This window comes from Cnephaeus nilssonii (assembly GCF_951640355.1).
Source record: "Cnephaeus nilssonii genome assembly, chromosome: 2".
In the NCBI taxonomy this organism is placed as follows: Eukaryota; Metazoa; Chordata; class Mammalia; order Chiroptera; family Vespertilionidae; genus Cnephaeus; species Cnephaeus nilssonii.
The window spans coordinates 9,344,407-9,358,552 of NC_137073.1; the positions used below are offsets into that span (position 1 = coordinate 9,344,407).

Genomic DNA, 14,146 nt, shown 5'->3' on the forward strand with positions numbered 1-14,146 from the left:
ACAGTCGGCCTCAGGCATAAAAGCCCCAGAGGAAGGTGGCCACGGCCATCATGACCAGGGCATTGACGTTGACCACACGGGCCCAGCGCGGGTCCTCACTGATGTCCTCCAGCCGCCTGGCTGCTGCATCCACCTCCTCCTGGGTGGGGGGTGGGGAACTGCCCGCCCCGCCCCTGCTCATTCCACAGAACCAGAGCAGGCACCTGCGGAGCAGGCCCGGTGCCGGGGGTTGGGGTTCTGGGAGAAATGGAAGCCCTACAGTTAGTTTGAGGGAACTTGGCCCCCCTCAGCTCCGCAGCCCCACCTCCTGGGCTGTGCCTCACCCTCCATCTCCACCGCGTGCTCCGGACGCCCGTTCTGCACAGGGGCCGAGGCCGGACCTTCCAGCTCCTCAGCATCCAGGTCCTCCCGCTCCTCCTTGCTGTGCCGGAGACTGAAAACCAGGCGGTGGAGCTGGGAAAGGTGGGAGCAGGGACCAAGTGGGAGTTCCGTTCCCCCCTCAGGCCCTGATGTCTCTTGTCCACACTGGCACGTCCTGTCCTCCCTCTGTCCTGCGTGTACACGGCCCAGGCTCAGCTCACTCAAACATGACCTTTGGCTGATGCAGGCCCCTCAGCCGGGTGTTGGAAGCTCTTGGCCCTGCTTCCTCACCCAGAGGCTCCTGTCTGCTCAGAGTTGTAGTACTTAGACTCCGGGCTCAGTCCTGCTAACTGTCCCTTCCTGCGGGTATTTGCTTGGATTTCCTCCTGTGGCCTTCCCCCGACTTCTCCGCCGGTGGAATGCTGTCCATCCTTCTGGCCCTGCCCTTTTGTCTGGCCCCCAATCAGCCCTGTCCTGGGGCCCTTGCCCTGCAGCGGAACAAGACCAAACCCTTTTGTGGGCTTTCAGGAAAGTGCCCTGTCCCTCTCAGCCATCCGCCTGTTTTCAGTCCCAAAGGCCAGGCCAAGGACTTTGGGAACTTGAATCACTTCCCCCACAATCTTCAAGCCATCTCCCCCAAACCACCTCAAATAAATGTCACTAAATAAAAACATTGTGATTGCTTTGCAAATGCGACTTCAAACTGGACTCCCAGCCTGCCCTCACCAGCCCTCAATATAGGGAATCCGGTCCTCTCCACTGGGGGTTCCAGGGGGCTACTGGCCAGCAGCGGAGAGGGCCACACTGCCCCCGTGGCACACGTTGGGTGGCCGTCCAGAGGCTGACACCTACGTGCTTGCGCGGGATGGGTGCTGTGCACAGAGAGATTACAATGGTGAGGAGGCCCGAGCAGACGAAGAGCACGATGGCAAAGTAGAGGTAGTGCACCCCGCAGAGGAGTGCGGGGCACGCGGAGGGCCGAACGCAGCTGCCGGAGCCGAAGGAAAACTCGGGAATAAGGCGCGCCAGGCCCATCAGCAGGCCCCCGATCAGTCCCCAGAAGGCACCCTGCGGAGGAGACAGCGTCAGCCCCCAGGGGCCGGCCCTGCGCCCAGCCCCCAGCGGACGCGCGTGCTCACCTTCTCGTTGACGCGGGGCACGAAGAGCGCCAGCACGAAGACCGCGGACACCGGGGGCGCCAGGTAGCTGGAGACGGCCTGGATGTAGTCAAAGAGCTGCCCGCCCTGGGCCGCCTGCACCACCGGGAGCCAGGCCACCGACACCGCCACGATGAACACCACCCAGAGCCTGCGGGGGCGGCCGTCAGACCACCGGGACCCCCTCTCCCCAGCCCTGCCGGCGCTCCGCCCCTTCCCGGGCAGATTCGTGGGGCCGGGGATGGAGGGGTGACGGGCCGCACCGTCCTACGAGCAGCAGCTCGCGGTCACCCGCGCGAGGCCGCAGGCGCGTGTAGATGTCCATGGTGAAAAGCGTGCTGCTGCTGTTAAAGATGGAGGCCAGCGAGGACATCAGCGCGGCCAGCATGACCGCCAGCATGAGTCCTCGCAGACCTGTGGGCCGACGGGAGCAGTGAGTCCCGGACGCCCTGGTGGGGGCTGGGCAGCCGGTGATTCCTCCCCGTCAGTCCCCGGAGCGCCCACACCGGGGCAGGGCCACCTGTGTGCTCGCCCTCACCGTTGGGCATGAGCTTGACGACGAGCCGCGGGTAGGCGATGTTGGAGCAGCCCACCTCCGTGCCGCACACGCGCTTACACACCTCCGGCACCACGCACGCCACCTCGTCTGGGGAAAGGGCACGACACACCTAGGACAGGCCCTGGCCTGGGAACTCGGGTCCCTGAAGCGGGGGCTGGGGATTCTAATGGAGATGCGGTGGGAGGCCTGGTGGGATGACCAGGTTCCCAAATCTTAGGGCTGAGATGGACATTGGAGGCGGACACCCGGTCCTTCCACAGGGAAGCGTCTGGAAGGGGCACAGGCCTCTTGCGGCGGGCGGGGGCGCACACATTACCCGGATAAAGAATGCGGCTGATCATGCCCGGCATGACCATGAGGAACATGGGCATCAGCTTCAAGTAGCCGCACAGGATGCAGCCCGCCTTGATGTGGGTCAGGTTCTTCCCCGCCAGGCAGCGCTGCACGATGACCTGTGACGAGGGGCGTTCGCCCACCTGTGGCCAGTCCCGGACACCCCGCCTCCTCCGGCCCCGCCTCCACGCGGCTCCAACTCAGGCCCTGCCCGGCTCAGCGCTGCAGCCATTCCGCTCCCTACACAGCCCCTGGGGTTGGACCCGGCTTCCTCGGGTTTAGCTCCACCCCCGCAGGGTTCCCACCCCCTCAGGCCACGCCCTCAGCCCAGCTCCACCCGACGGTTTCAGGCTCCACCCACCTCAGCCCCGCCCACATTAGTCCTGGTTCTGCCCCAGCCGGGCTCCCCCCACACCCCCACCCCCACCTCGCACCTGGTCGCTGCACCAGTACCAGCCGGAGACGATGGTCAGCCCCAGGAGCAGCGCAGGCCACGGCAGGTCCCCCGTGACGGGGTCCCGCAGCAGATGGTAGGAGTCGGGCCGGGGTTGATAGCAGGAGCTGGAGATGTTGCCCACGGCCGGATCCTCCGACACCGTCAGCGACGTCATTGCCCCCAAGTATTTGTCGAAAAGCCCAGAATACCCGCCCACCTCATGGAAGGCTGTGTGGGCAAAACCGTCAGGGGACCGGGCACCCGCGCCAAGGCCCTCCCTAGAACCCACGCCTGGGACTCGCGAGGTCCCGGCTTCCGGAGGGAGCCCTGCCCTCAGCCTCCGCGCCCCTCCCCACGGGCATACCGTAACCCATGAGGATGAAGGCGCCCCCGAGAATGACGAAGGTCTGCACGGTGTCCGTGTACATCAGCGCCGCCAGCCCTCCTGCAAGGGCCCGGGGTCAGGGGTCAGCCCGGACAGGCCGCTCCCAGGACAGACCGCGTCGTTCACAGCGACGGCCCGCTCCCCGGCTCGTGCCCGCGAAGCAGGAGGCGGGACTGTGCGCAGAGTCGGGGGGGCGCGGCTCCCACCACACTCCGGGCCCTCCCTCCCCTCCGCCCCGCCACGGCCACCTGTCACCGTGTAGACCATGGTGATGCCCAGGAGCGCGATGACGGAGGCGTAGATGTTCCAGCCGAGAGCCTGTTGAATGAACACCGCCCCCGAGAACATGTCCACCTGCGGGAGGAGGAGCGGGCAGGTCAGGACCAGGGGCAGGGCAGGGGCGCCGTTCCCCTCCTGCCCAGACCACAGCCCTGCGTGGCCACGCCTCGAAGGCTCCCTCATATTCCACGCCCCGACCTTCCCAGGTCTCCCCCACGGTGGCCGTGGCCCCCGAAATCCATGACTCCCTCCCTCCATCAGGACCTCCCGTCTCCTTGGTCCCGCCCCCTCCAGGACTTTCCAAAGCCCTTCGGTCCGTGGCCCGCCCCCCCAGGGCCCCTGCCGCCCGCCCCGCGTGCGCACCGAAATCTTGGTGAAGATGTACAGAAAGAGCGAGAGCACGGACAGGTAGAGGCGGATGCGGTGGCCGCCGAAGCGCTTGCGCAGGTACTGCGGCATGGTAATGACGCCCGCGGTCAGGTACACGGGCACGAAGAGCCAGCCGAGGAGCAGCACCACAAACAGCGCCTGCGGGCACAGGGACAGCTGGGCGACCGCCCGTCCCAGACCCCGCCTGCAGCGCCTCCTACCGGAAGGGCATGAGACCGCTCACCTTCTCGGGCTTTTACCTAGAGCCCTCCCGGCCTCCCAGGCCGCCACCCCTGGCCGGTCCTTCCCACGGCGGTCCCTGCCCCTGACCCCCAAGCACCTGAGTCCAAGCACGGAGCCCTCAGCCTGACCCCCGCCTCTGCCAGAAGGGCTGCTTCCCCTCTCCTCCCAACCCCGGAAACCATCCAGGCTCAGCTCAGAGGCCTCCTTCTCCAGGAAGCCCTGAGCGCCAAGCCCTGAGCGCCCAGCTTTCCAAGGCGAGCCTGCCCCAGAGCCTTGGCTCCCTCCCACTTCTGCAAGGGCCTTTAACTCGGCCCCGGGAGCCTCAGAGGCCACAACTTCAGAGAGCATCGGAACACGCTCTTCACTGTCTTTGAGGCTGTTCACCCCACTTCCGAGAGGAGTGAATCAAGGCCACAGAAGGCAGGGGCTGGTCCAGGGTCACACAGCAGGTCAGCAGCAGGACCCCTGCCCTGAAAGTGGTCATTTCCTACATCCCTCTGCTTCCATGCTGGACCTGTGACCCTCAGCTGAAGCCAACCGCACCCCACAACCAGTCTCACACCCCCTCTGCCGGACCCTCCCTAGGTGTGCCCCTTCCAGGGGTTCCCCCAGGGGGTGGGGGTTATTGGCATAAAGGGGGCTCACATTCCACTCAAATCCAGCCACAGCCAAGCCGCTTGCAGCACCAGTCCCCGCCAGGCCCACAAAGTGGCCACTGCCGATGTTGCTGGCAAAGAGAGAGGCCCCAACCTGGTGGCCAGGGGCATGGGTGAGCAGGACGCTTCTCCAGCCCCCTCCCACCCCACAGCCCGCCTCTCTCACCGGCCACCACACCATGCTTCGTCCCGCCAGGAAGTAGCCGCCCACAGTGCCTCTGTTGGTTCTGCACATGGACTGGGGGACAGGAGTTGGGGGAGACCTGGGTTCAGGGCATGTCTTTGAACCTCATTAGCCTTCTCAACACATTCCTCAGCCTTGTTTCAGGCTGAAGATTAACCCGCGCTCTGCTCCCCGATGGTTCACACCCCACCCCCACAACCTCTTCCCGGGCCCCCAGAGCCACCCCTGCCCTAAGCTGTTGTCCAACTCCCCAAGCCTGAGTGTGGCTAGATTTGGCCTGACTTTCCCGGGGCCCTGGTTCGGGCCGTGGGCTTCTGTCAGCCATAACATAGATGGCGAACAGAGGCCTCGTTCAGAATGCTGTCCCTGACTGAGGACAGCCCAACCCAAGGATGGGAGACAAGGAATGGGTGTTGATTAGGCCTCCCTATGGCTATCAAAAGACTTATTTGGGGGGATAAGTCTCCCCCCCTCCTCCCCCCAACACCTGGTTTCTCCCTCAAGGATCTAGGCATCCTGCCCCTACTGCCACCTGCAGTCTCCCTGCGCCAGGCCCCAGAAACCTGGCCCCAGCAGCACCCCCTCAACTCCTCACCCACAAGCCGACACCAATGACCAGCAGGAAATAAGCAGCAATGACCAGGATGTCAGCAGGGTTGTCAATTAAGACCCTCTGCTCCGCCAGCTCTGGCGCCAAGCTTGCCTCTGTGTGTGCCTCCATTCTGTCCAGGATCTGCGCCTCCAGGGACCAGCCCCTGGGTTCTCCCAGGGGAGGGGTTAATGGTTACCTCAGGTGCAATGAGCTGACAAATCGCCCAGGCCTTGTCCCCCCTCCCCGCCTTTGTTTAGCTGAATCAGGTCACGTCAAGGCGGAAGGCTGGTCCTGGGGAGGTGGACCCTTTCAAGTTCCGGAACACTCCTTCCTGGGCCTCAGCCCCTACCCCTTCCCTAGTGCCTCAGGCTCAAAATCACTTCGCCCCCTAAAAAACGCCAACTTTTCAGCCTTGACCTAGGGAGTCTGGCTGAGTCAGCCCCCTGGTTCTGACCAATCCAGAGGGATCGTCTTCCAACCCTAACCTGACGTTGTCAGTCGCCTCTCAGAAACACTCCATAGCTCTCCATCACCGTCAGGAGGGTCGGGACGCTTCTCACCTGATGGTCAGGGCCTGCCAGGCCCCAACTCCGCCCACCCTTGCCCTGGCACCCAACCAAACCTAGTTTCCTTCCTACTCCTTGGCCCTGCCCCTACTTGTGTATGTTCATACCCCCAAACTTGTGTAAGTTGTGCCTTCTGCTTAGAATGCCTCCCTGCCTCCCAAACAGCCAACTCCTACTCGGCCTTCAGTACCCGGCCATTACTGCTTTAGCAAAGACCACTCGGACTTTTCTGACACAGTTCCCAGCACACTGAGCGGCCCTTCTCTGGGCCCAGCTCTGTCTCCCCAACAGGCTAGAGCCTCCCCAAGAGCTGGACGTGATCTGGTTCGTCCCCGGAGCTGGCGAAGAGCTGTGTCTGCCTTTCTTCTAGAATTGACCAGCCTTGGACGTCTGACCGTGGCCGTTGGGTTCATGCCCGAGATGGGGCATTTTAGGGGAATTTAATGAATTATGTTTAGGGGAATGCCTTAAAAGCAGCCCCCCAAAATGAGAACTGCAGTGCAAGGACTTTACCGGGGAGGTGATCCCAACAGGGACCGTGAAGGAGTGGGAAAGAAGGCAAAGAAAGGCGGAACGCCGATGAAGGGTGTGTCCACAGACAGGTCACCGCCGTGCACAACTGGAATCCAACCCCAACGGGGGTCCTCTGAGACTGTGGAGAACAACCTCAGAACTGGCCCTCAAGCAGCCCGGAAGCTCGGGTGTCTCTTCGCCAATTCCTGTCTCTAACTAGTTAGAGGTTACAGGAACCCCCCCCCCCCACTTCAGCCCTGTGGGGTGCAAGAGCACACTCCTCCCCCAGAGAGCACCCTCACACAGATACCCGGGAAGCAGCTGGGAGACTGAGCATCGGGCACTGTCTGCAAAGACTTCCCAGGTGGGCCGAGCCCTGTGGGCAGGGCAGCCACAGTGTCTGCTCCGGGGGTGAGGAATCGGAAGTGCCAGAGAGAATGCAGGCCAGTGCCTGAGGGTGACGGGGGCTACTGGCCTCGCTGTGGCCTTCACAGCACTGCAGGATGTGGCACCTGTTTCCTCTTGGACCTCATCGCCTGCTGCTCTCCCCTCTGCTCGCTCTAATCCAGCCCCGCTGGCCTTGCCTTTCTCCCAACGTGCCGAGCTCTCGCTACCTCCTGGCCTTTGCACCTGCTGCTTCCTGCGCCCGGAATGCCCCCCTCAGGCTCTTCGCCTGGCTGGCTCTTTCTCAGCCAAGTTGCAGCTCAGACACGACATTTCCACAGAGGTCTTCTCTGACGAGCTGGTTAAAGCAATCCCTCCGCACCTTCGCCGAGTTCTCTACTTTTTCCTTCTCATTTTCCCACCTTCCCTTCATTCACAAACATTTACTGAGCACTTACCACATACCGGATACCATTCCAGACGCTGGAGAGACCGTCATCTGACAGATAAATATGTCATCTGACAGGCTCTCCGGAGCTTGCATTCCAGTTGCAGAAACAGACATAAACGAGCAACAAATAAACATGTATTTGTGACAGCGACATGCAGGACTAGGGAGGTGCTGTGGGTAGGAACAAGGGGGGTGAACCAACGTTAGCTCATCACACTTGTCATTTGTCATCTCTCCCCCCACACACACACTAGATTTCAGCTCCATGAGGGCAAGGAGCATGTTCCCTGTGGTCTCCTCAGCACCTGGTGTGGACCTGACACGGCAAGTATTCAGTAGACGCTTGGCAAAGGAATGAGTGGAGACTGGAGAAGGCCGATTTGAGCATACCCAGTTCAGGAGGTGGTTACCCGCCAGGGGATGGACGCACTGTCCAGGGAGAATATGTGGAAGGGGAAGAGCAGGAGGCCCGGGAAGAGCAGGGAGAGGAGCCCCAGAGAGGAGTCTGGCATCTGCCTGAGGCCAGCGCAGATAACACCCCCCTGCCTCTTCCCACACACGCTCTCTCTGGCTGCTAGCTCCTCCTTGAGCTGGAAGGGGCTCTGAGGGCCCATCTTTTCCATCCTCCCAAGTTCCCTATAATTCAGACCCCGGAGTCCATGCCCCCTCCCTAGGGAACTGCAGGGTCCAAGGTAAAGGTTCTGGGGCTCAGAAAGGCCCGTGGGGCTTGGGGATTCGGATGGAGCCTGACCCTCTCCTCACCTAAAACCTGGCCCACCTTCCTCTGCCGGGCTTAGCTCGGGTGTCACCTCCTCCAGGAAGCCTTCTTTGACTCCCAGTTAGAAGCCTCCCTCTGGCTCCTCCAGCCCCAGTGCTCCCCTCAGCCCTGCCCTGACCACACCAAGTGTCACCCTCTGCCCAGGGATGGGTCAACACCAGTAAGAGGGAAGCTGTGCCTTAGTGCCCAGGCCCAAAGGGTGGGCATGCACTGACACTCTGGAGGAGGGGCAACATCTGGAAGCCAGACAAGATGGCGGGGGTCGGGAGAGTTGGGAAGGGAACAGCCTAAGTGCTCATTTAAAAAATAGAGAGGGCTGAGCGGGTGGGTGGGTGGCGGCGGAAGGTTCTCCGGGGCCCGGCTTGAGCTGAGCCGGCTCTGCCCGGTCTGCAATCCGCAGGCCCGCTCCAGCCCGGCGGCGCCGGGAACCCGCGGCGGGAGGAACCGGCACGAAGAGCGGGGCGTGGGGACGCGGCTCCGCTGCAGACACAGCACCAGGGCGACGTGGACCGTGTGTTTATGTAGAAAAAGTGCACAGAGCAGTGAGGGAGCGGGGAGGGAGCGCCGGCCTGGGACCTCCTGCAGTCGGGGCTCCCTCGGGGTGGGGATCAAGTGAAGGGCTCAGGAGGGGCGCTAGTCGGTGCACGGCCCCCTCTGGGGGCGCGTGGCCTGCGGGTTGGCCGGGCCTTTCCTGAGCTTGCCCACGGAGAACGCAGAGTAAGGTACCTTGGGGCGTCTCTCCAGCGGGCGGTGCTCACAGGGTGGGGTCGGGGAAGCCCCCAGCTCCCAGAGCGCGGCCTTGGGGGGGGGGGGGGCGCAGCACCGTGAGGGGGGCGGCGTTGGGGCGGGGTCAGCCGAAGAGCTTGAGGAAGCAGGGCTGGCAGTAGGGCTTGCCGGCGCGCTCCTGGAAGGAGCCCTTGGTGAGCGCGCGCAGGCAGAAGGTGCAGGTGAAGTGGTCCGGGTGGAAGCGCCGGCCCAGGGCCGACACGCAGCGGCCGGTCACCGGGAGGCCGCACGTGGCGCACAGCGAGCCGCGCCGCGCGTGGAAATGGTTCTCGCACAGCGGGCGGCCCTCGTGCTCGAAGAAGCTGCCCGCAGAGAAGGGCGCGAAGCACTCCTGGGGAGGGTCAGGCCGGACCTCGCACCGGGTAACTCGCTCTAGGAACCCAGCAACCCGCCCCGCCCCCGCCCCGCCCCGCCCCGCCCTCACCCCGCCCAGGCCCCGCCCCCAGGTCCACCAAGGGGAAGCCCCGCCTCCAAGCCGCCCGCCCAGGCCCCGCCCCGCCCCGCCGCCCAGGCCCCGCCCCCGCCCCGCCCCGCCGCCCAGGCCCCGCCCCCAGCGCACCCTGCAGACGAAGCAGTCGGGGTGCCAGAGCGCGCTGAGCGCCGAGATGTAGTTGTCCAGGATGGGGCCCTGGCAGCCCTGGCAGCGCGGGGCGAACAGCTGCAGGAAGTCCCGGCGGCAGTAGGGGCGGCCCTCGCGCTCGTGAAAACCTAGGGGCGGGGCGGAGCGGAAGGGGATGGATGGGAACCCCCGGGTTCAGGGGTGGGGACCCGACCAGAGCAGGGAAAAACTCATGGCCCCAAGGACTAAGGAGGTCTCAGCGGGCTGGGCCAAAGGCTGCGAGGCGGGATGTCAAGCAGACCCATGGCTTCCAGGTGGGAGGCAAGCTCACCCTCGTCTCCGAAGGGCTCCCCGCAACTGACGCAGCAGAAATGCTCCGGGTGCCAGTGGGTGCCCAAGGCAGTGACCATCTTCTGTAGGAAATGAGGGTGGACACTCTATGACCCTCCATCCCTTCTTCCCGCCCCCTCCCACCCGGACCTCGGTGAGTGGGTTGAAGGATGAGTTACGGCAAGGGAGACCTAAGGAGGAACTTGGGAGCCAAAGGAGAGGGGAAGAGGCCAAGGGCCGGGCTAGGGGGTGGGGGTGTGGGGGCTGGGGGAGGGGGGCTGGGGGGAGAGGACAGGAGTGGATGAAGCCCATCTCCCGGCTCCTTGGGTGAGAAGTGCCTAGCTGTGGGCCAGGCAGGGCTCACGTGTCGGATGGGTTGGTTGCAGAGGCCGCATCGTGGGGAGAAGCGCTCGAAGTAGCACTCAGGGCAGAAGGGGTCTCCGTCCTTTTCGAAAAAGCTGCTGCCTCCCAGGGCGGTGGAACAGCCACTGCAAACGAAGTGCTCCGGGTGCCAAGCTCGCCCCAGCGCAGTCACCACCTGCGAGGTGGGGTTGAGGCCAGGGTCAGGGCGGCCCTTAGGCCACCACGTCCCCAATGAGCCAAGGTTCACGTTGCACTTTTCAAGCCACGCAGTCTAAGCGATGGAGTCAGCCCGGGTCTTCCAGCACAGAGCCTGGGGCCCTCAATACTTTTTAGGAACCCACGAAAATGTTGTAATTTCTTTTAAAATCAGAAGGGAAAAAATGAGCTACAAGAACATTATTTCATAGAAAATATTAATATATTCATCTTTATACTAACACAGTCATAAAATACAAATTTTAATATTTTTTAATGTAGGAAGGGACCCATGAAGGCAAAAGTGCTTAAGGCCCACGGAAGTCATAATGCCGCCTGCTTTGCTGGGATCGGGAATTCTGGGATGGAAGCAGGGCACCTTAGCAGAAGGATCTACGTCAACAACTTGGCACAGTTACGAACCAGAGCTCCCGAACCAGACTGTGGTGGAGGAAAACAGTCTGTGGGGGTGGAGCCCCCCAGGCTTTCATGGCGATGAGGTGAGATAGGAGGACCACAGTGAGTGGTAACTGGGTTGGGATCCTCGCCCTGCCACTTACTTGCTGTGTGATTCAGAGCTTCAGTTTCTTCCTTCATAAAATATGAATAACAGTAACACCCACTTTCCGGAGTTATTTATTAGAAGGGGACAGACAGCACGCGGCTGGGGCGCAGTGAAGGTGGGTCTGTGGGTCTCCCCCTCACCACTCGCAGAGCTCCACTTACTTGCCCAGCAATGGCTTTATTGCAGGAGCCACAGAGGCCCTTGGCCTGGGTGGGAATGCCCCGGCGGCTGAGGTCGGACTGCAGCAGCCCCAGCATGGTGTCCAGGCTGCCCTTGCTCGGCGGCCCTGGTGGGGATGGGGAGCCCTCATTCGCGGAGCTTGGCGCCGGGGTCTGGGTGGGCCCGGAGGCTGGAAGCTACCACAGGGAGGATGTGAGTTGAGTCAGCAAGGCAACAGCTGTGGGAAGGTCTCAGATGGTCAGGGAGCCACAAAACCACATCGGCCCACCCTCCTGCTGACTCACATGGTTCTGGACTCGGAAGTCAGAGAGCGAGGCCATCAGTCTGTCCAGCTCCAGGGTGGCCGAGGTGGCCGAAGGTTTTGGGAGAACAGGGGATGGGCTGGGCGGGCTATGAAGAACAACCTGTGTCAGCTCAGAGCCTCCCCGAGTAACGCTCCCTCCAGTAACTCGGGCATCCGAGACCAATCACCTCTCTGCTAGACCTGGCAACTGTGCAAACTCACAGGCTGGGCCTTTTCTTGTCCTCGGACTGGTCCTCCTTCTGCTCCCCGGCCGTCTCCTTGCTAGATGGGAACTGAGACATTATTTCATCTGCAGAGAGGAGAGAAGGGCGCTGGACACAGGGCCTGCTCTACACAGCCTCCCACTTAAGGCTTTGTGTCCTTGTAGCTGCTACTCCGGGAAATCCATACCCCTTAATCTCTGCCCTGCCCTGCCCTGCCCTGCCCCAGCCCATCAAGGCCTGTTTCAGTAACCATGGTACCTGTGATGTTGAACTGAGTAGCATTGAGTTCCTGAAGCAACCGGTCTAGCTCACAGAGTCCCGTGCCCAGGACGCCGCTGGAAGAGGAGAATGGAGGAGCCGCAGGGGCCGCAGGCTTTGGGGACTGAGGCTTGCATACCGTACTGGGAAACAGGGTGGGAGCTTGGGTTCAGGGCGGGGAATCTAAGACTCCTCACCCGAGTCTCTATTGGCTTCCCCATCCCCCAGTTCCCAGGCCTCTTACCTGTAGAGATGGTCCTTGTCCCCAGAGGCTCCAGAAGACTCCCCAGCCCCCATCTACAGAGAGACGGACACATGTGTGGGGTGATAGACCAGTACTTTGCCTCACTCAGGCCCAGATTCCCCTAGCCTTGGCCAGACTGGCCCTAGTGGTTGCCCCAGTCCACAGCATCTGATCTCACCTGTGGCTGGTGGCCATAGGGCAGGGGAGACGTGAGGGGCTCTGGGGGCCGCTCTTTTGGAGCCCCTGACCTTGGCATGTGTGACGTGGTGGTCTCCAGGTCAGAGAGCAGGGCATCTGCAGGGAGGCCGTCAAGGTGAGAAGTTGAGAGGTCAAGGTTAGGGCAGAGACAGGGCCTTAAGATATCAAAGGATAAGGCGTCCCAGTGGGCAGTATGTGAGGACAGAAGCCGGTATCCAGAAGGGAACACAAGGCCAGGCCCGGACAGAGAAGTGGAAGGGCAGTAAGGAATACATTTGACCAGAATATCCCCATTGGCTCATCCTGGGAGTCGTGCACAAACCCAGCCGTCTGATTTTTTTTTTTATTCTTGAAATCTTCCCTAATGCAGTCAAAATTGGCTCTTAACTGAAGCCAAAGTTGACTCCACCCCAAATTGCTCAATTGGCTACATGCCTGGCACCCAGCCTTCTGATTGGGCGCTCTTTGCCACGCCCACTAATTCCTCCGGACCTGGCCAGGCCCCCTCAGCTCTGGCTCTCCTCCAGGCCCCACTGGGTCCCACCCTATGCACCTCATTGGTGAGTCTGCAGGGACCTGCTTTCTGATTGGCTTATTCTCCGCAGTACCAGTGCCCGCTACCCCTACTGAGCAGCACCCCCTATTGCAGGGTGCTGGAACCCCTCTGTCTCACAGTTGGAGGGCACAGCCTTCCAGCCCCGGTTCCAACAGATAGGGAGTACAAAATGCCTCCTCCTTCTTACACGGACACCACTACCCCCCCACCCCCATCCCCTTTCCCTTCCAGAACCTAGAAGTCCCTGCCCCCTCACTCTTCGTCTGAGCACCACGGTGGGACCCTTAACCTCTCCCCGGCACCTACCAAACTGAGGGACCCTTAACTCGTTCCTCCCCCAACCCCCGGGGCAGGCCCCTTTCTTTTCCAGAACTTGATGTCAAAGCCTCCCTTTCCTGTCTACTTTCCCAGTCCCGGACCCAAGACCCCTCCGACCCTCCCATCCCAGAGCCCCTGAGCCCCGGCGGGCGCCCGCGGGCAGGCACGCGTCTCCCGGCGCGTCCGCAGCTGGGGGCGAAGGGGCCGGAGAGGAAAGGAGGGAGGGAGCGGCTGGCCCGGGAAAGGCAGGAAGGGAGAGGCAGGAAGGGGGACGTGGAGTCGGAAAGGAGGCGCGGGCTGAGAGCAGAAGCGAGAGGACAGGAGGCAGGATGGGGCGATGCCGGGGAGGGCCAGGGGGCTCCAGGATGGGGAAGCGCGTCCAGAGGTTGATGAAGGGCTGGGCACAAGGGGACCCGGGCCCTACTCACCCAGGTCCTCCATGGTGGGGCACAGGCGGACCACGCTGGGCTTGCAGGGCGGGGGCCGTGTCCGGTGGGGGCGGAGGGCGGTGGGGGGGTGGGGAGGACGTCCGGGAGCTGGAGGCCCAGCCGTGACCATGTAAGGAAGCCGGGATCCGTTGGGATGGGGCTGGAGGGAAAGGTGGGGGGCAATGAAGGGGAGAATCCTGGGTGGGGGCGTGTAAGGGAGGGAGGGCTGCGGTCCACGCAGGCCCAGCCCGCCAGCCAGCTTGCGGGGAGGCAGCCACACCCCAGCCTTGGCCTCAGCTGCAGGGAGCCCCAGGCGGCCACAGCCGGACTCAGAGAAGTGGCTCTCCCAGACCGAGCCCGGGATCGTCCGCCCAGTGCCTCTCAGACGCCAACCGAGGCCCCCAAGCAGACACC

At 62.7% G+C, this 14,146-nt stretch overlaps 2 protein-coding genes across 3 annotated transcripts; both read right to left on the minus strand.

The window, feature by feature from the left end:
• Window position 1: 1 nt before the first annotated feature.
• SLC5A2 (solute carrier family 5 member 2) lies at window positions 2-7,465 on the minus strand. Its single transcript, XM_079787879.1, has 14 exons — window positions 5,557-7,465; window positions 4,944-5,015; window positions 4,767-4,871; window positions 3,873-4,037; window positions 3,479-3,584; window positions 3,210-3,290; window positions 2,844-3,073; window positions 2,393-2,528; window positions 2,056-2,163; window positions 1,781-1,931; window positions 1,500-1,668; window positions 1,213-1,428; window positions 324-453; window positions 2-237 (listed from the first exon to the last, which is right to left on the minus strand). The coding sequence occupies exons 1-14, from the start codon at window positions 5,680-5,682 to the stop codon at window positions 11-13; spliced, it is 2,022 nt and encodes a 673-aa protein (XP_079644005.1). The 5' UTR covers window positions 5,683-7,465; the 3' UTR covers window positions 2-10.
• A 117-nt stretch (window positions 7,466-7,582) lies between these two features.
• Window positions 7,583-13,889, minus strand: TGFB1I1 (transforming growth factor beta 1 induced transcript 1). Of its 2 annotated transcripts, none has more exons than XM_079787847.1 (11): window positions 13,733-13,889; window positions 12,411-12,526; window positions 12,233-12,285; window positions 11,989-12,131; window positions 11,729-11,816; window positions 11,508-11,613; window positions 11,205-11,399; window positions 10,285-10,458; window positions 9,922-10,003; window positions 9,591-9,739; window positions 7,583-9,362 (listed from the first exon to the last, which is right to left on the minus strand). In XM_079787847.1, the coding sequence occupies exons 1-11, from the start codon at window positions 13,860-13,862 to the stop codon at window positions 9,096-9,098; spliced, it is 1,503 nt and encodes a 500-aa protein (XP_079643973.1). In that variant the 5' UTR covers window positions 13,863-13,889; the 3' UTR covers window positions 7,583-9,095. The 2 variants fall into 2 exon arrangements, with proteins under 2 accessions (XP_079643973.1, XP_079643974.1); XM_079787848.1 differs by having other exon boundaries at window positions 11,989-12,150; window positions 13,733-13,865.
• Window positions 13,890-14,146: the final 257 nt, after the last annotated feature.

Excerpts from the sequence above, each read along its gene's own strand:
- SLC5A2 (XM_079787879.1), bottom strand. The coding sequence starts at position 5,682 with ATGGAGGCACACACAGAGGCAAGCTTGGCGCCAGAGCTGGCGGAGCAG. Across the intron at positions 4,872-4,943 it reads GAAGCATGGTGTGGTGGCCG|GTTGGGGCCTCTCTCTTTGC; the intron begins GTGAGAGAGGCG and ends CCTGGCCACCAG. Across the intron at positions 3,585-3,872 it reads ACATCTTCACCAAGATTTCG|GTGGACATGTTCTCGGGGGC; the intron begins GTGCGCACGCGG and ends CTCCTCCCGCAG.
- TGFB1I1 (XM_079787847.1), bottom strand. The coding sequence starts at position 13,862 with ATGGTCACGGCTGGGCCTCCAGCTCCCGGACGTCCTCCCCACCCCCCC. Across the intron at positions 12,286-12,410 it reads CCTATGGCCACCAGCCACAG|ATGGGGGCTGGGGAGTCTTC; the intron begins GTGAGATCAGAT and ends GTCTCTCTGTAG. Across the intron at positions 10,004-10,284 it reads GCAACCAACCCATCCGACAC|AAGATGGTCACTGCCTTGGG; the intron begins GTGAGCCCTGCC and ends CATTTCCTACAG.